Raw genomic sequence first — 26,871 nt, 5'->3', positions numbered from 1 at the left:
AAGCAGGAACAGGATTTTTTAAAAGGCCACAGCTCTTATAAAGCTCATTTCTCTTATCTCCTCTGATGCACCTAAAGGAATTAAATGAAATGAAAAACAGCTGTGGGGAGACATACACAGCACACGCTGAAAATACACAGAACAAGCAATAAAACCTTTTAATATTGCAGTAATGCCATGGTGAGGTCGTTATGCTATTGCAGTGCTACATCATTATACTACCATATAATCTAAAATGATTTAAGGATCTATAGAATCATTAGGGTCGTGTCTATAGTCCTGTGGGAAGCAGAGATACCTGGAGTGATATCGAATGATCGGCACTCATTTCCTGATCAGTATAACTTTTGGTTTATCTCTCTGGATTTATTATTTAAGTAGATATCTTGGGAAAATGTATTATTATTATCGCATTATTGTCGACTTTCATCTTTGACCCATCAGCCTTAAACTCACTTGGAGATACACTGCCAAGTAATAATTATATCACTAAGTTTTATGAATACCATCCACACACACAAGTGACAACAATACCAGGGCACAGAATAATAACAGTTATTCGCACTCCTCATTACTTCAATTGTTTAAAATGCTAATTCGTGAATAAACAAAATCACTGAAAGGCCAGTGATTGTTTTTTCTTTGCCAGGGCCATGTTTTCTTCTTCTGGGAAAAATCATTTATTTGTTTGACCTATTCACTTATTTATTTCACATGGATTGTGGTCTAACTTTTCTGATCCATCAAGTAAAACAGAAAAAGGGCTGAAGGGCATCGCTGTCTTTTTAAATGCACTCTATGTACCCATTTAAAATTTGTAATCAACGTATGCACAGCTCATCAGTTCCCACCTGGCATGAGAACGTGTCTCCACGTGCATCTCTGTGAACACTTGTCACTGAAATCATCCTCCTGCTCTGTATGGAAAATAAACACGTAATTCATTACTGGCCACAACGACCTAGTGAGGCCGTTTTGAGCCAGTCTGACAAAGACATATGGGTCCACTGACAAATGAGTTTGTGTGAAGAGAGAGAGAGAGGGGGCAATGAGATGCTGAGAGAAACAATGCAGTGTGTGGTGGCTTTTACTTTGATGAAAGAAAAGTAAAAAGCAATAGACAAATGGAAAATCATTATGTGCTGGTCAGTGTTGATGTTGTGGTCGAGGACACAAATAAATCAAGATATGTGAAAACAGTGCAAAGCGTGAAACATTTTTTTGTTCATAATGAAACTGTTGCAGGTCAGAAGACATCAGATGAGTATTGGCGATCCTTCAATGCTGACCAGGACGCAACAACGTGACCACATGATCTTAAATGCTTCTTTGATGCTTCCTGGTGCATTCACATCTGCATTTACAGCCGTCCACCTTCGATCCAATCACCTCAGACAGATGTTAATACCAGGTCTGAACAAAGCTGATGGCCCTACCTCAGTCTAAAGTGAAGGGATTTTGAGTGGTTTTAAAGTGATTTTGAATTACCCCATGCACTTCAGAAATTGGCTTATTTATTATTTGTTATCGAGTTATAAAGTAAATAAATATAATTATATATTTTAGGGGAAAGGGACGAGATAAGATACGATAAGATAAAATAAGACAATACTTTATTTATCCCAAGGAAAAGTCTGGTGGCGGCTTGTTCCAACTGCTCCAACATGTCAGCATCATTATATATATATATATATATATATATATGATTTATAATGTATCATGTGTTTATAATATATTATTATTAGCTCTTGGAAGTTAATCAAATCTTATACAATCTTGTTGATGATATATTAAATAAATCCAGACAATTTGATCTAATATATAAGTTTAATTTCATAACATCAATTATGTATCAAAATCGTTGTTAAGGTAATTAAATGTGCTGTTTTCCTCAAACCGCCATAATAGATGTAGTTAAAGTCAAATATGTTTCTTTCTCTTAATTGGAGTGAAGTGAAATCATAAAAGACTCAATTTCCCAGAAGCCTCTCCACCATCGCGCTGACGTCATCCCAGTCGCGCAGGAACATGGTGCGCTTATTTTCCTCACCGGCGCAGGCGGAAGAGCTCCCGGCTCGGCGGAGTCATCTCTGGGTATCGACCCTACGGACTCTCTGGTTCAACCTCTAGCTGTTTACATCCAGAAGCACGATACCTGGGGGCAACTGTGGGGGACAGAAGAGCCCGAGTTAAACCAGAGGTCACTGGGAGGCTGTGGCTCCACCATTTGTGTTGTACCGGAAGTGAGTGCCTCAAACTGCGGATTGATCGATAGTGGCTGTGTGAAGCGTGTGTCACCATCAGCTGTATGTGTGCGGTGGTTGTGTCGGTACCTTGTGCTCCTCCGCCGGGACTGTGACAGATCCAGATCACTCCACCTTCAGCAGACTCACAGAAACAGTACGTGCTGTAAACCCGCAGCAGAGGAGTTCTGCTCTCCATTTATAAACCCAGGTAAGACTCAACTGTGGTCAGAGGCTTCACTTTGACTCCCTGCTATATGTTTATATAGTCTTATAACATATAAACAAACAAACAGTCCAATTGCAGCAAAGGAGTATTGTCCTCTACTTGTAAACACAGGTGAGACTGAACTGTGGTCAGAGGCTTCACTTTGGCTCCCTGCTATATGTTTATAAAAGGTTTCCTTGTCCATAACAATACTGCTCTAACATGCAGCATTGGTTTCCTGTCAAACTTTCTTTAGAGCAATTCACGCAACAATATTACAATATTACATTGTTACTGTAAGAAACATCTGCAGGAGAGCAGTCTGCATTTTAGTGCCGGTGTCTTTTATAATACTTTTTAAAAGACTCAACTTTTTTAACAAACAGGGATCTAAACAAACCTCTGTAGTACTTCTTAAAGTCTGTCACTTTGGACTTAATAAAGTGAGATAGCTGACTTGTACTTTACTCAGGTTTAAAGTCCCTGCAGCTGTAGGTGAAAAGTTAGAAAACCATAGCATCGCACTTCTCTGTGTTTGCTCTTTTTTCAACAGCAGTGTGCAAATTGCAAAGAGAAAAATGAGGATGCTTTAAAAATGAAATACTTTAGCTTGTAGTGCAGTATATCAGTATTTTGTGTGACCAAATCGGCAGCATTTCTTATCTGCACACTTTAGATTTTTCAGTGTACTTTAGCTTCTATCTGTTTTCAGGCATGCACTAAAGTCCGATCTCATGTGAGGATGCAAATTTTCCCAAGTCATTTGCTCCAGACATTTTTCTGAACAATTCTTGCCAGGCCCCCAAGAAAAAGTTCAGGGCAACGTGCGAGGGAGCCCATGTGAGAATATGGCAGGAACAAATTTGGAAAATACACAGTGAGCGAGTGGACGTCTGGAGGACAGTTCTCACATGTGACAGATGCAAAACCCCAGAAAATCAAAGAGAATAGGATTACCTCAGGATGAAAAAAAGGTGACATACACGTTGACATATTCAATGTGGAAAGACAATTAGATTCAAGAACGGCCTGCACCAGTGCTGTTGTGCTTTACACAAAAATGAATTCGATATTATCCGCAGGACAATGTGTACGTCATGTCCTGTCTCCGCATGCTGTACCAAGGCCCCACCCTCATTTATGTTTTAGCTTGTAAATAAACTCGACTCTCACTAAAAACTAACTAACTATCAAAGAAATATCTATCTGCACAGCAATCCTCTCATTTCAAGAGCTGGAATCAGCAAATGTTTAACTTTTGATGATTCAGTCTTTTTATGGAAACTCTGCATGGGCTCCCAAGGCCCCGGGGAGGGGGGTGCACAGCACACAGAGCACATCACTGGGTCTGCACTGTCCAGTCTGCAGGAGCTTAACACCCAGTGGTGCCTGGGGAATCCCATGATGATCATAACGAACACTACACACTCACAACGGCCTGATCTCTCTCCTGCCCTCTGGTAGATGCAGATACAGGACTCCCTGGACTCGCAACACCAGAGTTGGAAATAACTTGAGGGCGCTTGAATAGATGAATGAACGCTGTGCAAGTCAACAAGCTGCATCAAAACACACACAGCTGTGCAATATTTTATTCAGCCTTCACTGTTTTTATATATTACACATTTATTTGTCCTTATCTGGTCTTGGTGTCAAGTATTCTTACTTTGTAAACGCACATGTTATATACCCATGTTATCGTTCTGTCTATATTACTCACGTAACACCGGTGATATGATGGTGATGCTACACAAGTGTTGTGTCACGTGAACCGAGGCCAGATGACAACAGTGTGTAATGCTTCAAAAATCGCTGGGTCGCCTGCAAAAACACATGAAAAGACACCTGACTTTATAAAAAAGCAGAGGTAATGATGCAAAGGAAAAATGAAACCAACAATTTTCAAAATGTACAAATATATCTACAATTGGAGCGTTTCGGTCTAACAAGCTCACACAGAGGCAATTATCGAGGAACACACACAAAGCAACTCAAGGCTGAGGGCAGAATAGAAGGCTGCTGGCAAAGGGATAATTGTTTGTTTCCGCTATTTGTAAAAAAAATATTTTGCTGTGGAAACCTCCCATTAATAATAGTATTTACTTGTGAAATACCTAACTGTGGTGTTGCATTGTGTTGCATTGTACTCAGAGGTGTTTCTAAAATTCTGCCCTGTAGTTGGTTCATCATGGCGCTGGCTGGTGTGAGAGTAATCGAGCTGGCGGGCCTGGCTCCAGCACCGTTCTGTGGCATGATCCTGGCCGACTTCGGGGCCAAGGTGATCCGTGTGGACCGGACCAAGGTCGCCATGGGTCTGGACACACAGGCGAGGGGGAAGCAATCTGTGGCCATTAACCTGAAGACCCCGAAGGGCGTAGAGCTGCTGAGGAAGCTCTGCGTCCAGTCTGATGTGGTCCTGGAGCCCTACCGTAAAGGTCAGACCCCTGGCGTTTACGTGACCCTAAGTTAAAGTCATTTTTTAGGCCAAAGTACAGAAGTATTATCATTGACATCACATTGTTTGTTATTACTGATGTGTAACATTTTGTAGCTGCTCGATGTGGAATTAGGTTTAATTACTCTTTACAAGTTAAATCCGGAGAGAGTTGTAGAGGAACAAATATTAATTGAGTCAATTAGATTGAAATCAAATGGATTGTGAACAGAGGAATAGACTAAGACCCCAGAGGGAGGTAGACCACTTTGGAAGCAGACCTATGAATTATGTGCATTGCTTTTCAAGGAGACTCATGAGGGGCTTCTGATTGGATGGTTGAAAGGGACGTCTCGGCATGGTGCAAGGGTGGGGGGGTTGGTCTCTCAGTGATTGCTGTACTGAGCTGACAGTTGAAAGAAAGTGGAGAGAGAACATTTGAAACTATGAAAGCTTACAAATGATTGGCGCAAGATGTCAGGTTGTGGTGAGATGAGAAGAGAAAATGAGCTGGTCGAGTCAAGAGATGGTGAGAACTAAAAGAGATAGAAGATCGCCTTGCTGACTGAACGTCGCTTAGTTTAAATGAGTCATTATTCTTGATATTTTCCTAGCCGGGGGTCTTGGCCCCCTCCACAGATAATGAATAGGGGAGTGCAAGAGACAGAGAAAAACCTTGCTACATAGATTTATAGTTATTTTTTGGCCTTTTCTTAAATTGTTGCTTATTTCATGCTCAAATAGTCCTCGAAATGAATCCACCCGGGAAGAGAATGTCATATTTAATGATGATGCATATTCTGTCACATATTACAGGCTTTAGAAGAAAGTAAATCTTATGAATCCAAGATCTATAGCGAGGCTATGACGACCTGGCTTAAACTGAGCGAGAGCCAGCATATACCCAGATGCTCTATGATCTCTATCATAGAGATAACATTTATCTTTGGACATCTTCCTTGTAACGGCCTAGGTGTGATGGAGAAGCTGGGCCTCGGACCACAGGAGCTGCTGAAGGAAAACCCTCGTCTGATCTACGCTCGGCTGACAGGATATGGACAGAGTGGCTCCTATGCCACTGCAGCTGGGCATGACATCAACTACCTCGCCATGTCGGGTAATAACACACGTGTGGAGACTCAATACTCACAGATATTACATTAGATTGCAGATCCATGGAACAGCATCAGGAATTCATACAGACTAAAAAAAGGGTATGACTCACTGTCCCTGTGTGATCTTGGTTTTTAATGACCCTTGGAAACGTGTGAAAGAAAAGACATCCTGCTCAAATGTCAACACAATAAACTCTCTACTGACTTTCTGCAGGAATTCAACCTTTTCTTTCACATGGTTAGATTTCCCCCTGTACCTGTCTCATCACTTCTGCATTAAGCCTGACTTTATCGAAAAACCACGACATTTTAAAACCTGACTTTTGGAAAGTTCACAATGGTTGATTTGGTCAAATTCAAATCCACTTATTGTAGTTAAACTGTGTGATGCAGGTATCCCAGCCATATATTTATTTCACAGCCAAAGCGAGAAATACTTTCTGAACACTCACTGGTGTTTAAATAATGAATACTGTTCAATAAACCAGGACGAGTGTTTTTTCCGACACAGCTCTCACGACTACAAAACTACAGGTTTTAATGAGGGTTTGTTTTCCATTCTTTTACTTTCCTTATATATACTGATAAAGTGCCTGTCTGTTGGCCCCATTATAAATGTTTCCAGTTGTTATTTATTCACCAGGCAACGCCAATAGGAAGATTTGCTTTAAAAATTACCTTCATTCTGCTAAAACATTGAAAACAAGCTTGTGACATTTTAAGATCAGTTATTGGATTCAACAATAGTTATATTCAGAGCAGGTTTCCCTGTAATCAATAACTATAAATAAACATATGGGAATGTGGAATTAGTTCTTTTGTAAGAATGTTGTGCATTCGTGACCTCGAACATGAGTCACTGGGGGAAATAATCCGAAAGGCAAACTTCTCTCCCCTGACAACTGAAAACAAGTTGTTCGCTTTGTTTCCCCGGGTTTAAATGAACCTACGCATACCTGCTCATTTTAGTGTAAAAGAGGTTTAAAGTAGAGGAGCCGCAAGGTTTTTTGGAGACACCTGCCACAGTTAGTTTACTTCTTTCACTCCCAGAGTAGAAGAAAGTAAAGAAAGTTCAAGTTAAGTCGACGGCACTTATTTACACTTGTTTCCTGTTAGAGCTGCGCTGCCTCACAATAAAAACATTCCTGTTCTCAGGGGCTGATAGACTTGCCATGTTTTTGTTTTTTTCTCAGTTTCTATTTGCCACTCTCCCTGTTTCAATCAGGCACTTACGACTAACTGATTCTCCTTTTTATTGGTCTGGTCACAATTCAATTACTCTTCCACCTGTGAGGCTGTCATTCAATTATGTGTTAAGCTCTTCTCTTCTCTTTTCCCCAACAGGCCTTTTATCCCTGCTGGGTCGCAGCGGGGAGAAGCCCTACGCTCCACTGAATCTGGTGGCAGACTTTGCTGGCGGCGGTCTGACCTGCGCCCTGGGGATAGTCCTGGCGCTGCTGGAGAGGACAAAGTCTGGGAAAGGACAGATCATCGATGCAAGCATGGTAAACATATTATCAGATTGTAGTAAACGTGTGCTGTGGCACTGAGTCACCAACGGCTCGAACGTGTTGTTTTGATAGAAAAACTGATAGAAATGTTGTCTACTTTTAACTTTCCTAAATATGCTAAAGTATTTTTTTCGACTGGTGTCAGCAAAAACCCACCTTAAGAAATTTACCGTAGAGAAGCTTTGCATTAAAAAGCAGACGGGCACTGCTGTGGGCCGGGGTCAGGCCACATTCAAACTGACAGCAGCCCTCCTGCAAACAAACTGTATGCAAGGTGCTGCATTAATGAGGCTGTACTGCTACGGGTACCAGTGAGAGGATTAAGCGTAAACCAGGTGGAAGATTCATCAAACAACTTAAAGAACTTTATGCTCCTCGGAGGCAAGAGTTTACAATTCAGAAAAGGAATTACCCAAACTATGTTTATTCTGTATTGCCGTGTAGGATATTTTGAGGCGATGGGGCACTACACTGCCGCAGACTTTGAGACTCTGATTAAATTCTAGTTGGATCATTTAAACAGCCCTTAGTGAAGTAAATTGAAATGTGAGTGAATTCTGCTGTCTGAGCTCCACTGGCTGAAAAGAAGCTGGGAAGTTACTCATCAGAAAAACTCTCAATAATTCCTTTTTTATCTGCCTCTGCACCAGCGACAGCCGTGTGACCAGAGGCATTACGTTTTGTGATTGTCTTTCCATCCGTACATCACATTTTAGTGATTCATCCAATTTGCTGAAAATGTTCAGTTGGACTTATTCGAATTTGGGGGCCAATGGTCAATTTCATGGCGACCTCATGTTCTTGTCGATGTGATATATCGGAAACACCAGTAGGGAATCTCATTACATCTGGCACGAACATTCACGTCAATTCAAAGAAAACCTGAGTCTAATTTGGATGTCTAGGGTCACTGTGACCTCACCAACCTCTTTTTTAGCTCTATAATGTGTTACCATAACAACACATTGAGAGAATCCTCCCAAATTTACGACAAATGTTCAATTATCACTGTTTCCCACATAATCTCTTCAATATATATGGCAGTAATGGGAGTGTATGCGCACAAAGGCGTCTCTCACGTGCAGAAAATTCCAAGTACTGGGTACACGGAGTGAAGAGACAATTTTGATCAGTTGTCACTTGGACTTAAAGATGAACTGATTAGATTTCAATGGTCAAAGGTCCTGGAACAATGGAGGGACGGAAACCACTCTAGTTTATATGTATACAAAATACATTTTAAACGTACACGTGGATGTACTTTATATAATTGTATAAACAGCATGTGAACTTTTGTTTTGTTATGAATACAGTATTTATGCAGAATTCTGTTTTACTCCCCCCCCCCTTTAAATTATAGGTAGAACACTCTGTACTGACAACTAATTATGATCTACTTTTTGTTTCTTTACTTCTTACTTTTAATTTGTAAAGCCTGCATTACTTTATTAAATTTAAATATTCATAATTCAGCGTGGGAAGTGATGCCTCTAGTGATCAGATAAAAACTACATCTAATTGTTTGCTGTCTCTGGAGCCTTTGGACTCTTCACCGTGTTCCCTCAGATCTATGCCAGTTCTTGTCATTTTTATAATGATTTAAATTTTCCCAGCATGATCCGAAATAGGTGGCAAGGCATAAACCGCATATTACCAGATACAATTTTATGCATTCGACCCCCAACATCAGGTCTTTTATCTGACTCATTAGACTCGCCCACAGGGTCTAAGTGAAACAGTCGATGATGTAAATACAGTGTGTGGCTTCAGATTTCTTTTCCTGGAGTCACTTTTTAGCCACTTTATCAAGTACAAACTTTTGCATTTCAATTCAACAGCACTGCCTTAAATTTGAACCTTTATAGAATTTATAATATTCGCTCTTTGCAGAGATTGTCACACATAAAAGTTAATTAAGATAATGTTTATTTCCTCCACCAAAGAGGTTATGTTTTCGCCCCCGTCCATGGTTTGGTTTCTTTGTCATATTAGAGGACATATATATATTTCAGTGTTCATTTTTACTGTGGCTTGCTTGAATTTAATTGGAATGTTCTTTGGAGGAGGTACACGCTCTACTGAGGACCATTCTAGGTTATTTTTTACTGTTAAGTAATTTAATTCATTCATATTTAACATTGTTCCCTCACCTCCTGTTAAAATTACTTTATAACAAGCCTCAGCCCAGTGAGAGTGAGAGTTTACCATATGCACACAACAATGAATTCATCAAGAGCCCACACATTTTCAGAAAATGAATTCAAAAATAATACCTAGCAGGAATCAGCGTTAGGCACATCATCTTTAAAACATGTTTTTAATTAATTCATGAGATAATGAAGGTTGGGTTTGTAAAACTCTTTTGTAAAATTTGAAATTGACATCATAACATCACAGTCCAGGATCATGTGTTTACATATATTCACTGTTGCTTACAAATTACATTTCTATAGAAAATATAATTTGGAGGAAAAAAAAACAGATTTTTGAATGAACCTCAGCAGAGTCGCTATGAAGTCTTTGGGCTAGACGGTGTGTGTATAGAGTGCAGTAGTGATATTAAAGAGACCGGGGTCCTGTAGGGGAAGATCATTGTTTCTGTCAAAAGATGTCAAATAGATAAATAAATAAACATGTTGCATCTGAAGTCACTGTGAAGACTTTCTCTATTAAACCTCATAATAGCTTAAACCTCTTTCCCAAACCTTAACCAAGTGTTGTGAGTCCCTTAACATAACTATAAAAAGGCATAAAAACAATATAGCTGCTACAAATAGACATTATACTGCAACACCAATTATTTTGGTGTAAACCAATATGTTGTCTGTAAACATTTCACTTTCATAGTCAGATGCAATCGTAGTAACTGCACCATCTGTCTCCAAACTATCAAACGTGAGGCTTCAGGGCTGAGCACACGTTTTTAATCTGACAGCACCACCTGAGCCCTTAAAGAAAGCATGTTATTATATTAATACATTCCGCTCAGCATTCCTTCATCCTGTACACTTTAGAGAGCTGGAAAGAATCCCAGCATGCACTGCATTGGCAGAACACAAGGTTGATTGAAACAAGTTTAAAACAAGACTGACACTCATATCTAAACCTAGCTCACACCTTTTAGGTAATTTATATGCAAAGTGGCTAGTGTGTAGGGGATTTCAGCCCCCACAAAAAATAACAGCTCTCAAAAGTCACTGTACACCTTCACATTACCAACCAGCAGATATAGGCACAGTAACTGTGGAGCATTAGCAGCTAAAGAACCAGATATTTCACTAAGGAGTTTGACAAACTTTTTTTTAGATTTGAAAAGAGAGAGAGTATTGAATGTACCTTTGACCATGTTGATCGCTATAAGCCACATTCTGTTAATTAACAGCAAATGTAAGCTACTCGATTATTGCCTTTTTCTGTCCAAGTAAGAGGCGTGCTTATTATTCCCTTGAGAAAAAAAGGTTTACATTTATTGAGTAAACACGCTGTTTTCGCATTCTTACATTTCTATGCAGTCCAATAATGTGTATTTAATTTTTCACGCATCAGCCTTGAGTATATTTTTTTAGGTGCTGACCAGTGTCAGAGCTGTTTTCCCCTCCGTGCTTTGTGCCTGATGAGTCACTGAGCAGCAATGCAAGTACCAAGTAATTGAGCCATCATAAAGATCAGTGTGTGCTACTTCTTCAAATCTTTAAACCCCCCCACCTTTTGTTGATCGGTCTGCAGTTCTTTTGATAAGTAGCACGCACGTCACAGGCTAGAGGGATTGAATTGGCTGCATTCAGCAGCAGCACAAGTGAAAATAGTCCTGCAGCCTCGCACAGTAGCTGCATAGAACGACATCTTGACTCTTTCAGGGACAGTGATTTTTGTTCTTTTTTTTCACGGACCCACTGGGGAAATCAAAGCAAGAGCATCATTTGAATTTGTACTTGATAAACCTTGGTCTGATCAAGGTGTTTTCATTGGTTGAGCAGCTGCAGCAGAACCAGTTTGTTTACAGGTGAAGACTCAAAGACATTGACAAGAACGCAGTCGATGTCAGGAGAATGAATAGTTCCTGAAATGTAGTGTTTTCACAATCTGCCTTGAGTATTGAACCAGGGCCACAGCTTATTGTTATTACAGCAGCTTGACATTTCACCGTCTGGGTATATTTTCCACTCACAAATCTTTTGCTTGATTGATCTGCTGCTGGTATCCACTCAAGCATATCAAGTTCTGCTACGCTGGAAAAGAAACCAACTCTGCGTATGTTATAGAACACGGGAGGTTGTTTGCATTTTTATTGAGTTCTCTTTTATGTATGCAGTGTTTCCCCTACCATTCTATTACGTAGACACCCCCCCCCCCCCCTCTCTTTTTATCTTCATGACTGCTTGTGTGTCTGTATGGATGGGCAGAGGGGGACATTTAACTATGGGATGCATATTTTATCATTTATATCATATAAAATATGTCACCAATATCGTTTAAAATCATTTTTCACTGTGTTTCCTGGAGCGATATGCTCACGTCAAGCGCAAAAAATAGACTTGACGCCGAAACGATCGCTGCACGACTCGAGGCAGCCTTGGCGCAGCGCTGCACTTCAGCCTCCGGTGGGGCCCGGCACCAGGGATTAACATGGGAGTGGATGGAAGCCAGCTGTTATTTAAGGCTTGACGCTGCACTTACGCGTCCGTTGTGAACCCAGCGTCAGCCTGAACCATTATTAACCCCGCTGCGTCACTTCCTTCTATCACTGTTTAATCTATTTTCATCGGACCATTGTTCAAAACCGGCAAATCAGACGTGAAAAGATTTTTATTATAGACAGAAGTTTCAAAACGGTAACTTAACACAAACGAGGGTTATGGTGAAGTGCTCTATTCTAACTAGTCCTGTTTGATTGCTGTGGTAACAGTGATTTCAGGTGGTAGAGAAGTCGTTATGGGAAGATTGCTAGTAGGATCTCGACTTTAGTCTTCTTTCACTTTAAGCCCATGCTCCATGACGTCTTTACAGCGATTTCAACCACTCCGCTCCAGCGTTTCCGTGTTTTCCTGAAAGGGGCTTCGTGTAGACAAGATAAACATAAGTACCGGATCCAAAAATGTTTCCGGATTCCTGCAATCCAGGTTACTTATGGAAGTCAGTAAATACATACATTACATACTAGGGATGGGCATAATTAATCGACGATCGATTAATTGATCATTAAGAATTTCCTCTATGAAATAATGTTTTCATCGATTAATTGGGTAATTACACATTTGACCACGGGGGGCAGTGTTTGAAAAAAACGCCACAGACCTACTCAGTTACCTGCGAGTTACCGTGTTACCATTTCCAAAGTAAACACGAAGAAGTCACGGCGAAGTTTAGCTTGGGACCATTTAGAATTAAACAATGACTTGGTTCACTGCAAACACTGCGAAGCTGTGTTTAAGTACAACTCGGCCACGACTCAAATGATGTATCACTTGAAGAACGCACATCCGACGCTGGTTAATGGCGGCGCGTATGTGAGTTACTAGTTATTTTTATGAAGCTTTCTCGATTCGGTGCCTTGTTTGATAGTTTTAGTTACATGTGGCAAAACCTGTCAGACCTAAGTATTATATATTTGTGGTTAAGTTATTGTTTAACATGCTTGTTTTTTATATTATTAGTGTTTAGTAGCACCGGCTTCTAGCTGTCGGCTCCGCTGCTTGAGGTTACGGCAGCGCATATTTTGTTCATCTTGTAATAAAGATCTGAATGAGGAAACACGCTTTGTTTTTTTTTATTTTCAATGCATTTTTATATAGCCTATAAATAGTAAATTTTTGAATATAAAAATATTAATGATTAATCGAAAATTCGTCATTAAATCTCCCGACGATCGATTAAGACAATTTAATCGAATGCCCATCCCTATTACATACATACATATATACATGCATGCATAAATAAATAAATAAATAGCCAGATAGATAGATAGATAAATTACAGTTCATAGAGAATGAATAGGGGATTATTTCAGTTTTCAGTAACAAAGTAGAAATACTTCGTTACTGTACTTAAGTAGATTTTTCACATATCCGTACTTTACTTGAGTATTTATTTTCCTGACGACTTTTAACTTTTACTCGCTACATTTGAGCACAAATATCTGTACTTTCTACTTCTTAAATTCTCAAAACTGGCTTGTTACTTGAGCAGCGAAGGTTGGCGGAACGTGCTTCTTAAGGTTCTTATGTACTTCTACGTATCCGTTTCTCGGAGAGGGCTCAGCGGGAGACGAAGAGTCTTTTTGATTTTTACTTCTCCGACCACTGTACGTCGAATAAAATTCACCGCCAAACCCATAGGTGGCGCAACGGAAGACGAGCTCAGAGAAGCCTACCCCAATTTTGGGAAGAAGAAGTCCAGGTGTGTCTGTTTATCTCTGTCTCCCACACACTGAACCATAGCAACTAACAGAACTAAATAAAGTGACACCCAGCGGGTCAAAATGCTGATGTTATCGTTTCTTAGCGCAGCGGTTCCCCGGTCTTGTTTCCAAACTGTGTTGCTGATTCCACAGCTTGAATCTGCTTGAGGCTACATGTAGCTAGCTAGCTCCCCTCCCAGCTAGCTTTCCCCCCAGCTTCCACACACAGTCAGCAGGGACTCCCGACACTAACTACTACCCAGTGTTTGCTTCTAACCTGACGGTATTATAGAAACAGTGTCATGATAGAAGTGGAATTAAAGTCGTGACGGCGGGGTTATGCACTGTTACCACCGCAGTTAGCATGGTGGCTTGCCCGCTAGCCTAGCCTGCTAGCGCCGTTTTGAAAGCTCGTTCTAACCGTCTGTGACCGTGCTAACATGTCGTCAGTGCTCGAACGAGCAACCGTCAGCCGGACAACTCCGCTGGCTTAACACACACGTCACATTAATCGTAGAATCGTAGTTGTGTATGTGTTTATTGTGAATCAGGAAGTTATAGGTCCGGAAATGACGTCGTACGGAAATGACGACATACGGAAATGATGTCGTTCGCGGACCAATCACATCCAAGAGCTGTCCGCGGGCTCTCCGACACAACACGGACAGTTAGAAAAATCAGAGGTGTACGAAAAGCTGTCCGAAGCGCTCGGAGAGGGCGTTTCACGACGGATAGGGCGGTCTTATCTATCCGTTTTACAAAATACGCTCAAGCATAAATTGGCCTTTACGCACGGCGCACCTCTCTCTCTCTCGCTCCTGCAGGAGCTCGGTTCAGTCTTTATTATAAGGGCCCGAGCACTGACAGGCACTGACAGACGTGAGGCCCTATTGAAATTGTAAGGATTATTATTCAGGCAAATGAATTTGCTTTTTGAGGGCTTTTATTAGGTGACTTTGCATAATTTTTCGAAGGTATTCCTTTTTCGATTCACATTCATTTTCCCTTTCTTGCTTCGTGTCAACATGTGCACATAAATACATAGCTCGAAGCAGTAAGTGGTTAACTTTTCTTAAAGAAAATATTGGAAGTAGTTGGTTTAAACAAAAACTGTTGTTAAATAGATTATCATTGGTGTCTACTTAGTCTTACACGTCCACGATCCGAAACTATGACCACTAGTATAACCCGTCACTGACCGGCGGATTTGTCCACCAGAAAAAGGCTCTGAAGAGCCGCCGTGGCAATGTAAATAAACCGCTCTTCTTCGTGCCACACACGAAGAAGAGCCGACTTCGATAAAAAAACATTACTCCGCCTATTGTTCTGGCGAGGAATTGCATGGCAACACGCGCAACACTTGGAAAACCATGAATGACAACGAGTCCTGCGTCACAATTGCGTGAAAAGCCGCAGACGCCGTTGCAGAAGCATGCGCCGGCCTTTAGAAGCTGTTGATTCTTTATATATGTATTGTACAAACTGGCTAATGTGTACAACCTCAAGCAGGGTTGTGTCTTCACTTTGTCGTCCCTACAGGCAAGATACCCTACAGGTGTATTGTCACAAACGCAGGCCCATTCAGTGAAGATAGTCTAATGATAAATAAATAGGCTTACATGTAGATGTGTGGACAAGCTGGCAGGCAGGTATACAGGCAGGTAAACTTCCAGGCAGTTACAAAATACAGATAATAGACACAAAAGGTTCATTTGGTCAATTAATGGCAGGTCTATTAGTGTTCTTAGGTAGAATCAAGAGGCACTAGTTTATTCTGTTGTGTTGATTCTTTGTTGTCGCTAGAAGTTCAGATGCACTTGTCCAATACTATTTTAGCCTCAGCATCTCGGGTTCAAAATTTGTAAATTATACATTATATATATGGTGTTGTTATAATTTTTCAGTCAGTTGAAATAAATCCTGAACTGAACAATTTTGGGTTGTTTTGTGTCTGTATAGGCCTACTATAAAAAGCGCTTAGCATTTTTAATTTTGGTACTTTTACTTTTGATACTTAAGTACATTTCAACACCAGATACTTTTGATACTTAAGTACATTTAATATGAGCAACTCTAAGACTTTTACTCAAGTCATTTTCTGACGGGTGAATTTTACTTTTACCCGAGTCACTTTCAAGTAAGATATCTGTACTTTTACTCAAGTATGGCTTTCAAGTACTTAATACACCACTGGTTTTAGGAATGTTCTGTCGAATACGTAGACAGCATAAACAGGCAGTTGTGAGAGGAAACCAGACCCAGCTAATTTTTGGAGCCTCCCTGCCAGTCCTACAGAAGGGACAAACTGGACAAACACATGACGTCTGAGCATCACAGAATAGCCTGTCAGCGCCGGTCAGAAATCCAATGTACAGTTCAAAATCATTAAAAGAAACACATTAACATCATGATTCCTTTAAGTTTTTGTGTCCGTGTCTGTCCGCCCCCCCCCCCCCAAAGCTGTAAACCTAGGGGAAACACTGGTATGTATGTATGCATGTGTGCATGCATGTATGTATGCATGTATGTATGTATGCATGTATTTATGTATGTATGTATGTATGTATGTATGTATGCATGCATGCATGAATTAATTAATGAATAGAGCGCATATAATTCTGCCAAGGTCCAACTGAGACCTTAGATCAGGCTGAAACACATCTCACACCATTATAGATATCAGTCGCCTAAATGGGTCAGATACTTTTTCCATCAAGAGCCATGAGTTATTCTCTGAGAAATTGGTGAAAATGTTGAAAATTGCCTAGCAAATCTTGCAATGTAAAAGAAAGTGAAAAAAAAAAGTAATGGTTTCTCTTCTTATCAAATCAAACTGTTTCCAAAATGGATGCATTATGATATGACATCATTTTCTGATCTTCTTATGTCATTCCTACCATATGACCCCAAACATTGTTTGAATCTACAGTATATAAGCTTAAGTTTTTGTATTATGTCATAAAGGATGGTATAGTTACCTCCACCGAGGAGATAAGGGTTTATCTGCGTTTGTTTGTTCTGTCAATTAGCTGGATTACGCAGAAACGACTCTAGGGATTCCCTCTAACTTTGTGGAAGGATGCAGTATGGGGCAGGGAAGAACCCATTACATTTTGTCATTGTTGTTTTTTGACATATTCACTAATTTCCCAGCACATAATTAATGAATCTTGATGAAAAAAAAAAAATTATAGGCATAATTATGGTCCTCTGATTGCTGAGTTTGTGCAACATGGTGAATTTAAGCTGAATGTTGGAGGTATGTGCTCTACTGAGTGCCATTCCACTTCAAAAATGCTTTTGGGATTTATGGTTTCCTCTGTGACTTCTTCATGATGCCACTTATCATATATTGGGGAAATACTGTGGATCAATAAAGGCTCTATTGCTGGCAGAGATATCTTGGTCAATGGGGTTTTCAGACCATGTATTTATTGACCTTAACAGTTGACCAAGCAGCTCCACAAGTTAATCATATGTAAGTGAAATCCATCCATGTGTTGAGTTACTTTACACACACACACACACACACACACACACACAAACACACACGAATACCCTCCTTGTTCGGCTATGGCAGCCTGCAGAGCAGTACATGAATAACTAAATGAACAGCTCTTCTTTTTAGCGTAAACAGGGCGCTTTATATTCACTTAAATGTCCTTCATAATTTACATAGAACTTCACTAATTATGCATAGAAAGTATAATTTTATATGTTATGATATAATTTAATATAATCTAAATCTTCACTGACCTTGTGTTCTCTCCTTCTCCTCTCTTTCTCTGCACTCAGGTGGAAGGAGCTGCCTATGTGGGTTCATTTGTATGGAAATCTCGTCGTATTGGCATGTGGGACCGTTCTAGAGGGGAGAACATGCTGGACAGTGGAGCGCCGTTCTACGATACGTACCTGACTTCAGATGGAAAATTCATGGCCGTGGGTGCCATAGAACCACAGTTCTACAGACAGCTACTGCAAGGTGTGTATTATACAAATATAGAGTGAATATCTGAAATAAACCTGTGTGATCCGGTTCCGGACGCACATGCTCGTTGTAAATATTGTTATTTTGTTCACGTGCTCTATTACATACTATTCCCCTGCTGCCTGTGATGGGACGCAAATTATGATTTGTGAATATGGGCTCCACAAATACAATTTGATTGATTGTAATGTGCCCTGGTCCAGAAATTGACGGACCACCTACTCAGCGGACGTCCTCTGTCCTGCTACCGTCTCAGTGGACCCAATTTATTTTTACTCTTCTCAGTGTTTTACGTACATTGGTTTATTTGTGGACACCACCCGTTATTAACACTGACCGCCACATATTGATTTTGATTTTCTTCTTTAAAAAGGGTAAAATGTTCTATCCGCTCATCACTTAGCTGTCTCCTTCGCTCTTTCTCTCCCCCTCACACAGACACACACATGTCGACAAAGAACACATCGGTCATATCAATTACTGGTTAACAACAACATAATTTGCTCTGTGAACAGACAGGATGCACATGGTTATTTGCATATAGAGCAGGGTGGAAAGCTATCACATGTGGAGACGCATTTTAATATCAGCTCTGAACTGGACCTATTACAGTGCTGGCGTGTATTACTCCTGCTGTGCCATGTCAGTAACAATAAGAAAACCCCAGGGGAAACAACTAGGGCACAGCGAGGGTCACAGCATGAAAAGAAACGCACACTTCAACCCCCATCGCCTCGCCGTGAAAGAATCTTTAAAGTTTGACATCTGAAACAAAAAGCAGTTCCTAGGCAACCGGTCACTGTTCCAAACGTGACATGAATGTCATAAGCAGCATCAATAGGATACTGTGATGTGCAAACAGCATGACGGCAGCATGAAGGTATTGTTCACCCCCATGACGTGGACGTGTGCTGGCTCTTGCGTACTGTTGATCCTCTCGCAAACCCCCCCCCCTCCACAGTTACTATCACATTGTGGAAGATTCTTCCAGCACTGATCCTCGGCTTTGACTGATCCAAGTCCTCTGTGTGACTTCTGGTTATAACTTCTGTTCTATCACAGGTGTCTGAACTTTTGGGCCATTTTTTGAAAAATGTCATTCAATAAATTGGATAACACAGTTATTTCTCTTCCCTCTACTACCAGGGGATTGAAGGACGACCTGAGTAAGTGACAGTGAATAGCAGTAACAAACCCAGTTAGCTTAGACTCTAAGATTTAACAATCTCATCAAATTTTCCATAGTTGTTCCAGTCAGGCAGCCGGGGCACAGCTTACTCTAGCCCAAACAAAGCTGTGCCCCGGCTGCCTGACTGGAACAACTATGGAAATATTGATGAGATTGTTAATTCAGTCAGTAGCAACAAAATCAATGAAGTAGCTCAACAAATGCTGTTTGGACTGGGAAACTGTTTTAGTCTCATGCTGTGACGCATCATTGTTAAGCTCTAAAAACAGGGAAGACACCTGAAGGATGTCAATCATATTTCAGTGAAATACGTAACTGGAAATTGTGCCCATTAGGCTAGGAGTGACGTGAATACACAAAGTTTTAGCAAATGTTAGCAGTGATGAACATGTTTATTGAGCAGCGATGCTTTGCTACAGAGCTACTTAAAATGGGATGTTGCAAGTCTCTCCTCTCGATGGTGGTGGGATGGTTACAGCGTTTGCATTGCTGGAAACTGCTCTGCATCCTCAGCAGGTATCTCAGATTCATGAGCCCCTCAACCTCTACGATTGAGGAGTCTTCACCTGCAGAAGGGATCGCACTGCTGGCTCTCTTCAGCCCAAACAAATCATCTCATGTTCCGGAGTCTTGCTCTAACCTAATTCCTCTTTAATGAGTTCACTTTTTCAAAACACTGCTCATAATTACAACAGATAATGTCACATCCAAAATACAAACACACATTTATTGCTGCACATCTTTGCACACTGAGATTTCTTTCCCGACAAGAAAAGAAAACTCTTTTACCTTTTCAGTTTCTCAGTTCAACAAAATGAACGGCAGCTCTTACTTTTACAGTCTACGTTACTGAAATGAATTGCAGCAAAAGGCTTTTCTAAAGTTATTTCAGTAATGTAATGCAAAACGTATGTGTATAAATATTCAAACTGTACATCTGTAAGATAGATACAGATATGCTGTCTTGGTCCTGGCCTCTGTACGTTTTGACCTTCTCTCCCACACGATGTTCCTTCCCACCGACAGAATGCAGCAAATATACAGTCTCAAAAAGGTGGTCACTGATAAAATGTTGGTTCAGTTAAGTGCATACTTTGCACTTTGTGGGAAGAAATGATAACTTGACATTGCTGACGCAAATGGAAAAAAATTACCTTCAAACTGAAAGACTTTGTTAACTAAATTTGACAGGCTATCAGGATGGAACAGCTGGTGCCCACTTCTCTCAGTCCAGGACATTTGTCATTTTACATCCTTTATTGCTACAGATTCGTGATTTTCCATTTATTTTTCACAGGTTTAGAGTTGGACCCTGTAGAGTTGCCCTCTCAGATGAGCTTCAGTGATTGGCCGGAGCTGCGGCGGATACTCACAGAGCGTTTTGCCTCAAAGACCCAGGCGGACTGGTCCAGGATTTTTGATGGGACGGACGCCTGTGTGACACCTGTGTTGTCTTTCGACCAGGTGAGCTCACACCCACACAACCAGGAAAGAGCCTCTTTCCTGACGGACTCCGACGGGGAAGAAAGCCCCCGCCCAGCCCCCGTGCTCTCTCGGACTCCTGCGGTGCCTTGCCTCACCTCCGACCCGGGCATCGGGGAACACACTGTCGAGGTCTTGGAGCAGTACGGCTTCACATCAGCAGAGATAAAGCAGATGTTCGCAGCTGGAGTTGTGGAGTGTAATGCTGCCAAGGCAAAGCTGTAGAGGAACAAGAACAAGTCTAATCCAGACCTGAATAATCTTGTAATTTATACAAATAATTGATTTGAAGGAGTCAGTTCATACTATGCTATGTGTATAAATACTTCATACCAATTTCAAAAAATTTTTTTGCTGTCTTCTGAGTAAAATAAAAAAAATAAAAAAAATCATAATTTTTGCACATATCTTTACTGGTTTTCCATAATTCTTTCATACAGTGGGCGATATGATCATGAACCAGGTAATAAGCTGCATTTTACATATTTTTAACAAGATCTTATTAAATCTTTATGAGCCCTGCAAAGCCTTTAAACATTAAACTTTCTCTATGTTCACTTGTTTTTATTCAAGCTGACCATACACTGTAAATAAAGATGGACGTCATGTCTCTACTTCCTCCCACTGTACAGAGAAAACACTTTTTTGAAGGGTATTTTGACTTTTTAGTTCGGTCCATGTCCCATCTGTTGACATGGAGGAGCCATTATTTATGACCTGTACTGCAGCCAGCCTCCAGATCACTTTGGTCTCACTTTTATGGATCCGACAGGTCGTCCATCTTCATGTACAGTCTATGAGCCCAGCTCACAGCTCAGCTCCTGTCCTCTCCCTCTGTTTATGCCTGCCTCTTTCTGCTGATGTTGTGACAACAGAATAATAATTTTATCCGAAAGCGCAGTAGGTTGACAGTGAGTGCGTGTATAACAGGTCATCTTGATTAGCTGCAAATCAGGTTTCGCACTCCTCCCTGTGTCTGACAGCCCAAACATAAATATGTAAATAAAAGCATCTTAATCATGAATTCAGCAGCATCAACACAGAGTGATCAAAGAGAGCAAGAGACACACCAAACAAAGCTCCCACAATCTTTTATTTCTGCATTCGCCTCAACTACATACAAATGGTTCTGCTTTATGTATAAAGACAAAGGGAGGATGAAATGAAACACGTTTTTAAAATATTAAGTTGAAGTCACCTTTCATTCTACACAGGGATTAATATACATAAACAAGTGAAGTTTTAGCTCTAAGTTTTTCTACGGTGTTGTAATTTTACACTGGGAAATAAGATCGCACAGTTCGGCTGAGTTTAAATTGAAGGCCACTAAATGAACAGAGGATGAAGACTAGTAATAGAGTATGATTTAATAATGAAATAACAAGAAAAGATAAAGTAAAACCAACAGGTGACCTAAGGATTACGTTTTTTTTTGGCTTGGCTGTGATTTAAGGCAATCATCAAAAACTTTTGAGTCCAAGCCTAAGAGTCTTGAGCCGCTCTGGCAGAAATGTTAAGAACAGCTTTCTCATCTGTTTGCACTGCCTCTCAAATAATAATTGAAGTATAAAAAACTTAATGCCAGAAATCTCCATCTGTCTGTGTAGCTCTCATTCCTTCGATTTCTCTGGAAAGCTCCTCATCCACAAAACCTATACGACACTTCCTGATGTCTTCAGTTACAAATCCATCAAGTTTGAAGTCACCTGGATGAACGCTTACAAGATTTCATTGATGTTAATTCTTGTAATTGATTCAGTCAGGGCCATGTGTAAAAATGGATGCAGACTCTGGGTTTGGAAAGCGAAACCAATGTGGATGTGCTTGAAACCTGTATTCTCTCGAATGAGCAGCAGGGGGCGACGGATGGGTTTCTCTGAGTCTATTCCATAAAAAAATGACTCTACTTCTCACTCGATACATAACATCAGTAAACATTTTCTTATAGAGTTTGTTTATCATGTCTAGTTTAACATCTTATTAAGTACAGCATGATGCTAATATAGCGACTTATGGTCCTTTAAGAGTCAAATAGAGGATAAAGCTTGGTATATGTTGGGGCATGATTCTGTGTTATTGACAGCTTGTTCACTCCTTGTCCTCAAGCACCCGGTCAGGCTCCACAGCCCTCCACATCTTCTGGTCAAAAACATTTTTCCCTCTTGACAAAGTGACAAATTCGAGCCTTCAACATAGCTTTGCATAAACCAGTGAGTTACATCACTATGTGGGGTCTCTATTAGTAATTCAATTCAGCCTAGTTGGTGCTGCCAAAGTTTTTAATGATTAAATGGCCGAGGACCAGTGGGTCAGGGATTCTTCTGACAATTAAAGAATTAAAATGTGCAGGGTGTTTTTTCATGTTCAAAGTCAAAGTAAAGGGCGACACACTTAACAATGGCACTGTGAATATTGAAACCACAGACTCAATGTAAAAGTAAAACCAAAATGTTTTGATCGCCCCCTGGTGGCTGGCTGCTGAGGATGATCGGTCGAGTGTATAGTCGAGACCTTGATTGCGCAACCTCAGTGTTCGTGTTCAGGATGTTTTTCCCTTCATTTTCTGGATATTGAAAGGAAGTGGAGACGGTTTATGAAAGAAACATGAGCTTAGCCATCACCTCAGGAGCTACATTTGAAATTCAAGCCAGTAGCGACATTAAGATTCAGCAAAGTGAGAGACAGAAAAACAATTCCATTATGGCCGCACAGAAACATGGCCGCAGCTGCACACTGAAACAACATGACAGACGCCGAGGGTCGGAATGACTTTTAACTGACTTTGTGGCTGAGTGGATACAATGCAGATTATCGGTTTATTCCACTGTGCCTATTGTCATGAGCCAATTTGTTTTAAGCTGTGTATAATCAGTAAACTCAAGCTGACCCCTGAAATGAGCAGAAAATGGGTGTTTTTTCACTGGCTGGCTTTGTGATAACAGATATGATTGAAAAAGGAGCACTTGGATTTAACATGTGTGCACAACTTTAAAAAGCTGGATCGTACACACACACACACACACACACACACACACACACACACACACACACACACACACACAAACAGGAGAAGAAAATGTTTCATGCCTTGTCTCTGATGGTTTCTAAAAAGAAGTAGCTGGAGATGACCTGGCCAAGGTGTCTTGGGTGAGAGGAATTTGAAGAGTTTCGAAAGTGAAACTTTGGATTATAAAACTGTATCTCCTCCTCCTCTCCTCCTCCCCTCTGCAGCGTTGGACTCTGCTGGATTTCATCCTGCTGTGTGCTGTCTTTATTAAAGACAAATGAATAGATTGACCAAAAGATAAATAATAAATTGTCCTGCAATCAGGATTCCCGTGGAGTTACTTTTGCAAACCAACCACCGTCTCTCACCCCAACGTACTGTGTGGATAATTGAGGCTCAGTAAATACGTTGAATAATGTAAAACATTTCCGATGTTGATATTCTTAAAGCTTGGACTGGAAGAGTAACATTGCAAATTAGGTTATTTGCAAAATATTTGCAGTTTCCAGGTTCTCAGATATTTTTTTTATCACATATAAGGTATAAAAAAGGGTTTTTGGATGATTGACTGGAAAAAGCAATTTACACACGAAACTTTAAGCTCTGAGAAGCAGTGAAATGCATTTTGTTCTTTTTCTACTTGACATTCCACTGTCTATACATTTGGCAGATTATTATTCATCACTCTCTCTGCTTTATGATCCATACACTGCGGGAGACGGGCCATTTGTCATGAGCAAATATCACAAAGCGTCAGTAAATAACATTGAAATTATCTTCATCAAGAGATACCAGCTGAGCCGAGAGACAGAATGTCTTTTATGTCATATTGGTGATCTAACCTTTCAGTCTTTAGCCGGGAGCTATAGATGAGAACGTCGATATCTAAAGATAAGATTCAAAACTCGTGTCTGGCTCCGTCCAAAAGTGAAATGTGAAAGCAACGATTTGAGGTTTAATTGGAATTATTTATGTTACGTAACACTAAGTTACTTGAATTCAAAATCAAAGGACATAAAATAATGGAAAATAATTAAAATAATTTGAGCTGCTGAAGATATGCTGGAAATGTTCCTTAGCTGGAGCCAATGGACGCTGCTTTGTTTACTTTTAGGCAGAGCCATGCAGAGCTAAGCTAACCGTCTCCTTCTAGTTTGAAAATATCAAACTTTTCTTTTCAGGTTGGTCGTACTTGGTGGCTGACGTTAGTCCATGCTATGTTGGAATGGGTTGTCATAGTTCTCCAATTTGCTGTTTTCTGCGTGGAGTGCTTTGGACGTGGTCAAAAATTGATCCACAATTTTCTTCCCAGCATGGACACAGATCACCTGCCCGTCACTAAGCAACCTATGGGAGCTGCTGTTGTCCCCAATGGCCTTTAAAGTAACCTTCATCTTCCTCAGAGCGTGCAGCCGAGCGTCATGTGTCGCTGAAGACGCCGGCATAATCGCTCCCACCGCTTTACCACCAGGGTGTTTTCGCCATCAGCCGTCAGCTTTGTTCATGGTGGTACTACACACTCTGTTGTGGTGTGTGAGTCCTTAAGGCACACAAGTATGTGAGGAATGTCCGCTGTGTGATTCAGGACACCTGACTCTCACCTTGCTAGGCCAAGCACAGGGCATAGCGGGAGATTAGTGGCAGCTTCAAATCCTTAAATGTGTATGTGAGTTGAATTGTGTTTTAATCTCCAGTATGCAGTTAGTTTTCATGGAGAATATGGAGGAGACATGGCAATTACTTGAAGAACTTATCGGGATTGTTCACCCAAAAAATTTAAATTCACTAATTTCTACTCACCACCAACCAAGTAACTGCAGATATACGTATCGTGTATGAACTTTCATTTTTGAACTATCCCTTTAAGCTTAGTGGTTTGAACCATTTATGTTGTGTGTATATATAGCCAGCCACCCAGCCAACCATCAACCATCCATCCATCAATCTGTTATCTATACTGATTATCCTTTGAGGGTCACAGGGGGAGCTGGAGCCAATCCCAGCTGGCATTGGGCAAGGCGGCAGTAGCACTCTTCGCCTCATCTGAATCTGAATTTGATTAAAGGAATTAATCTTGGTGGCTAGGACTTTTAAATAAGGGTTCTTTTTTTTAACTAAATCAAATTTGTATCTATTCATTTCTATCAAAATTCAAATCTATAACTTTTCTGATTTGACCATTCATTATTTGGTCTATACAAAATTGCTAAAAGTTTCCATTATAATTATAAAAGATTTTCAAGATTCAATACTTACTAACTAAATACTTACTTAACAGAGTTCACTGGAATTTGTGTTGATGAGGGCAAAAGTAACCAATATTTGTTTCTCAAAGAAAGACTGAAACGTTTCAGGATCCCTCACTGCAGTTACTTTGCCACTCAGAACCCGGAGCGGTGAGCACGTGAGGGTCAGAGCGTCAGAGCCGAGCTATCTCTCACATGAGTAGCCATTCTCCTATTTTCCTCCTTACCCAACCTTAGCATTAAAGGAACAAAACAGATCTTTTCTCCTTGGGCCTCCTGCTCCTCCTCCCTGCTGACTGCTCCCACCTTTCTGTTTCAGAGCAGCATCCCTCCACAGGGATCACATGCATTATCACTTGATTAGCTTAAAGTGCTGCTGTAACACACCACAAAAGAGCCCTTGTGAAGTCATTGTTTGGGGAAGAATTTGCACATCGGGACAAGTGGCTTCAGGGGCAAACAGTTCCTTGCATCGAAGGGGCAGGACGCAGGCCTGCAATTCATTGATGTCAAGTTTGATGAGGATCAGTTAATTATAATGGGAAGTAATTCTCTTAAAATTCAATTCCGTATTTAATTGACATTGTAAATATGTAATATAAAATTTCCCTATAAACTTTCAACTGGCATTTTATTTTTGTATGGGTGTAGAACTTCTTCAGTGTTCATTGTTTGGTAGGTTTGTGTCCACAGAGGTATTTCCTCTGCATCATCTCAGTTATCTACAGCTCAAACGAGCACATGATGATCCCATGGCACATTCAACAAAAACTCCTCATCTCTTTACTCTGTTGACATGGATAGGCTCACTTCTGAGGATCCATGAGACCACATGAGAAAGAACAATCTCATGCGACCACACATGCGTACACATACCACTACCACTACCACTCACTCAAAAATGAGATTCTTTGTGCACATTAAAGGTTCAGTGTGTAGGATTTAGGTGAAAGGGATCTATTGGCAGAAATCAAATTAAGAATAATCGTTGTGATGTTTTCATCTAAATTGTACGAATTGTTGTTCTCCTTACCCTGGAATGGGCCCTTTA

The 26,871-nt window shown here is 40.6% G+C and overlaps 1 protein-coding gene across 1 annotated transcript; it reads left to right on the top strand.

Moving 5' to 3' along the window:
- The first annotated feature begins 2,045 nt into the window (after positions 1-2,045).
- amacr (alpha-methylacyl-CoA racemase) lies at positions 2,046-21,087 on the top strand. Its single transcript, XM_061071391.1, has 6 exons — positions 2,046-2,454; positions 4,630-4,886; positions 5,859-6,002; positions 7,345-7,505; positions 17,704-17,890; positions 20,383-21,087. The coding sequence occupies exons 2-6, from the start codon at positions 4,640-4,642 to the stop codon at positions 20,790-20,792; spliced, it is 1,149 nt and encodes a 382-aa protein (XP_060927374.1). The 5' UTR covers positions 2,046-2,454; positions 4,630-4,639; the 3' UTR covers positions 20,793-21,087.
- Positions 21,088-26,871: the final 5,784 nt, after the last annotated feature.

Source organism: Limanda limanda, chromosome 1 (genome assembly GCF_963576545.1).
Source record: "Limanda limanda chromosome 1, fLimLim1.1, whole genome shotgun sequence".
Taxonomy (NCBI): domain Eukaryota; kingdom Metazoa; phylum Chordata; class Actinopteri; order Pleuronectiformes; family Pleuronectidae; genus Limanda; species Limanda limanda.
This window is presented reverse-complemented; position numbering and strand designations above follow the sequence as displayed.

Bases quoted from the DNA above. Each gene is read 5' to 3' on its own strand.
- amacr (XM_061071391.1), top strand. From the start codon at position 4,640: ATGGCGCTGGCTGGTGTGAGAGTAATCGAGCTGGCGGGCCTGGCTCCA. The intron at 4,887-5,858 runs GTCAGACCCCTG...GTAACGGCCTAG, and splicing joins CCTGGAGCCCTACCGTAAAG to GTGTGATGGAGAAGCTGGGC. The intron at 7,506-17,703 runs GTAAACATATTA...CTCTGCACTCAG, and splicing joins AGATCATCGATGCAAGCATG to GTGGAAGGAGCTGCCTATGT.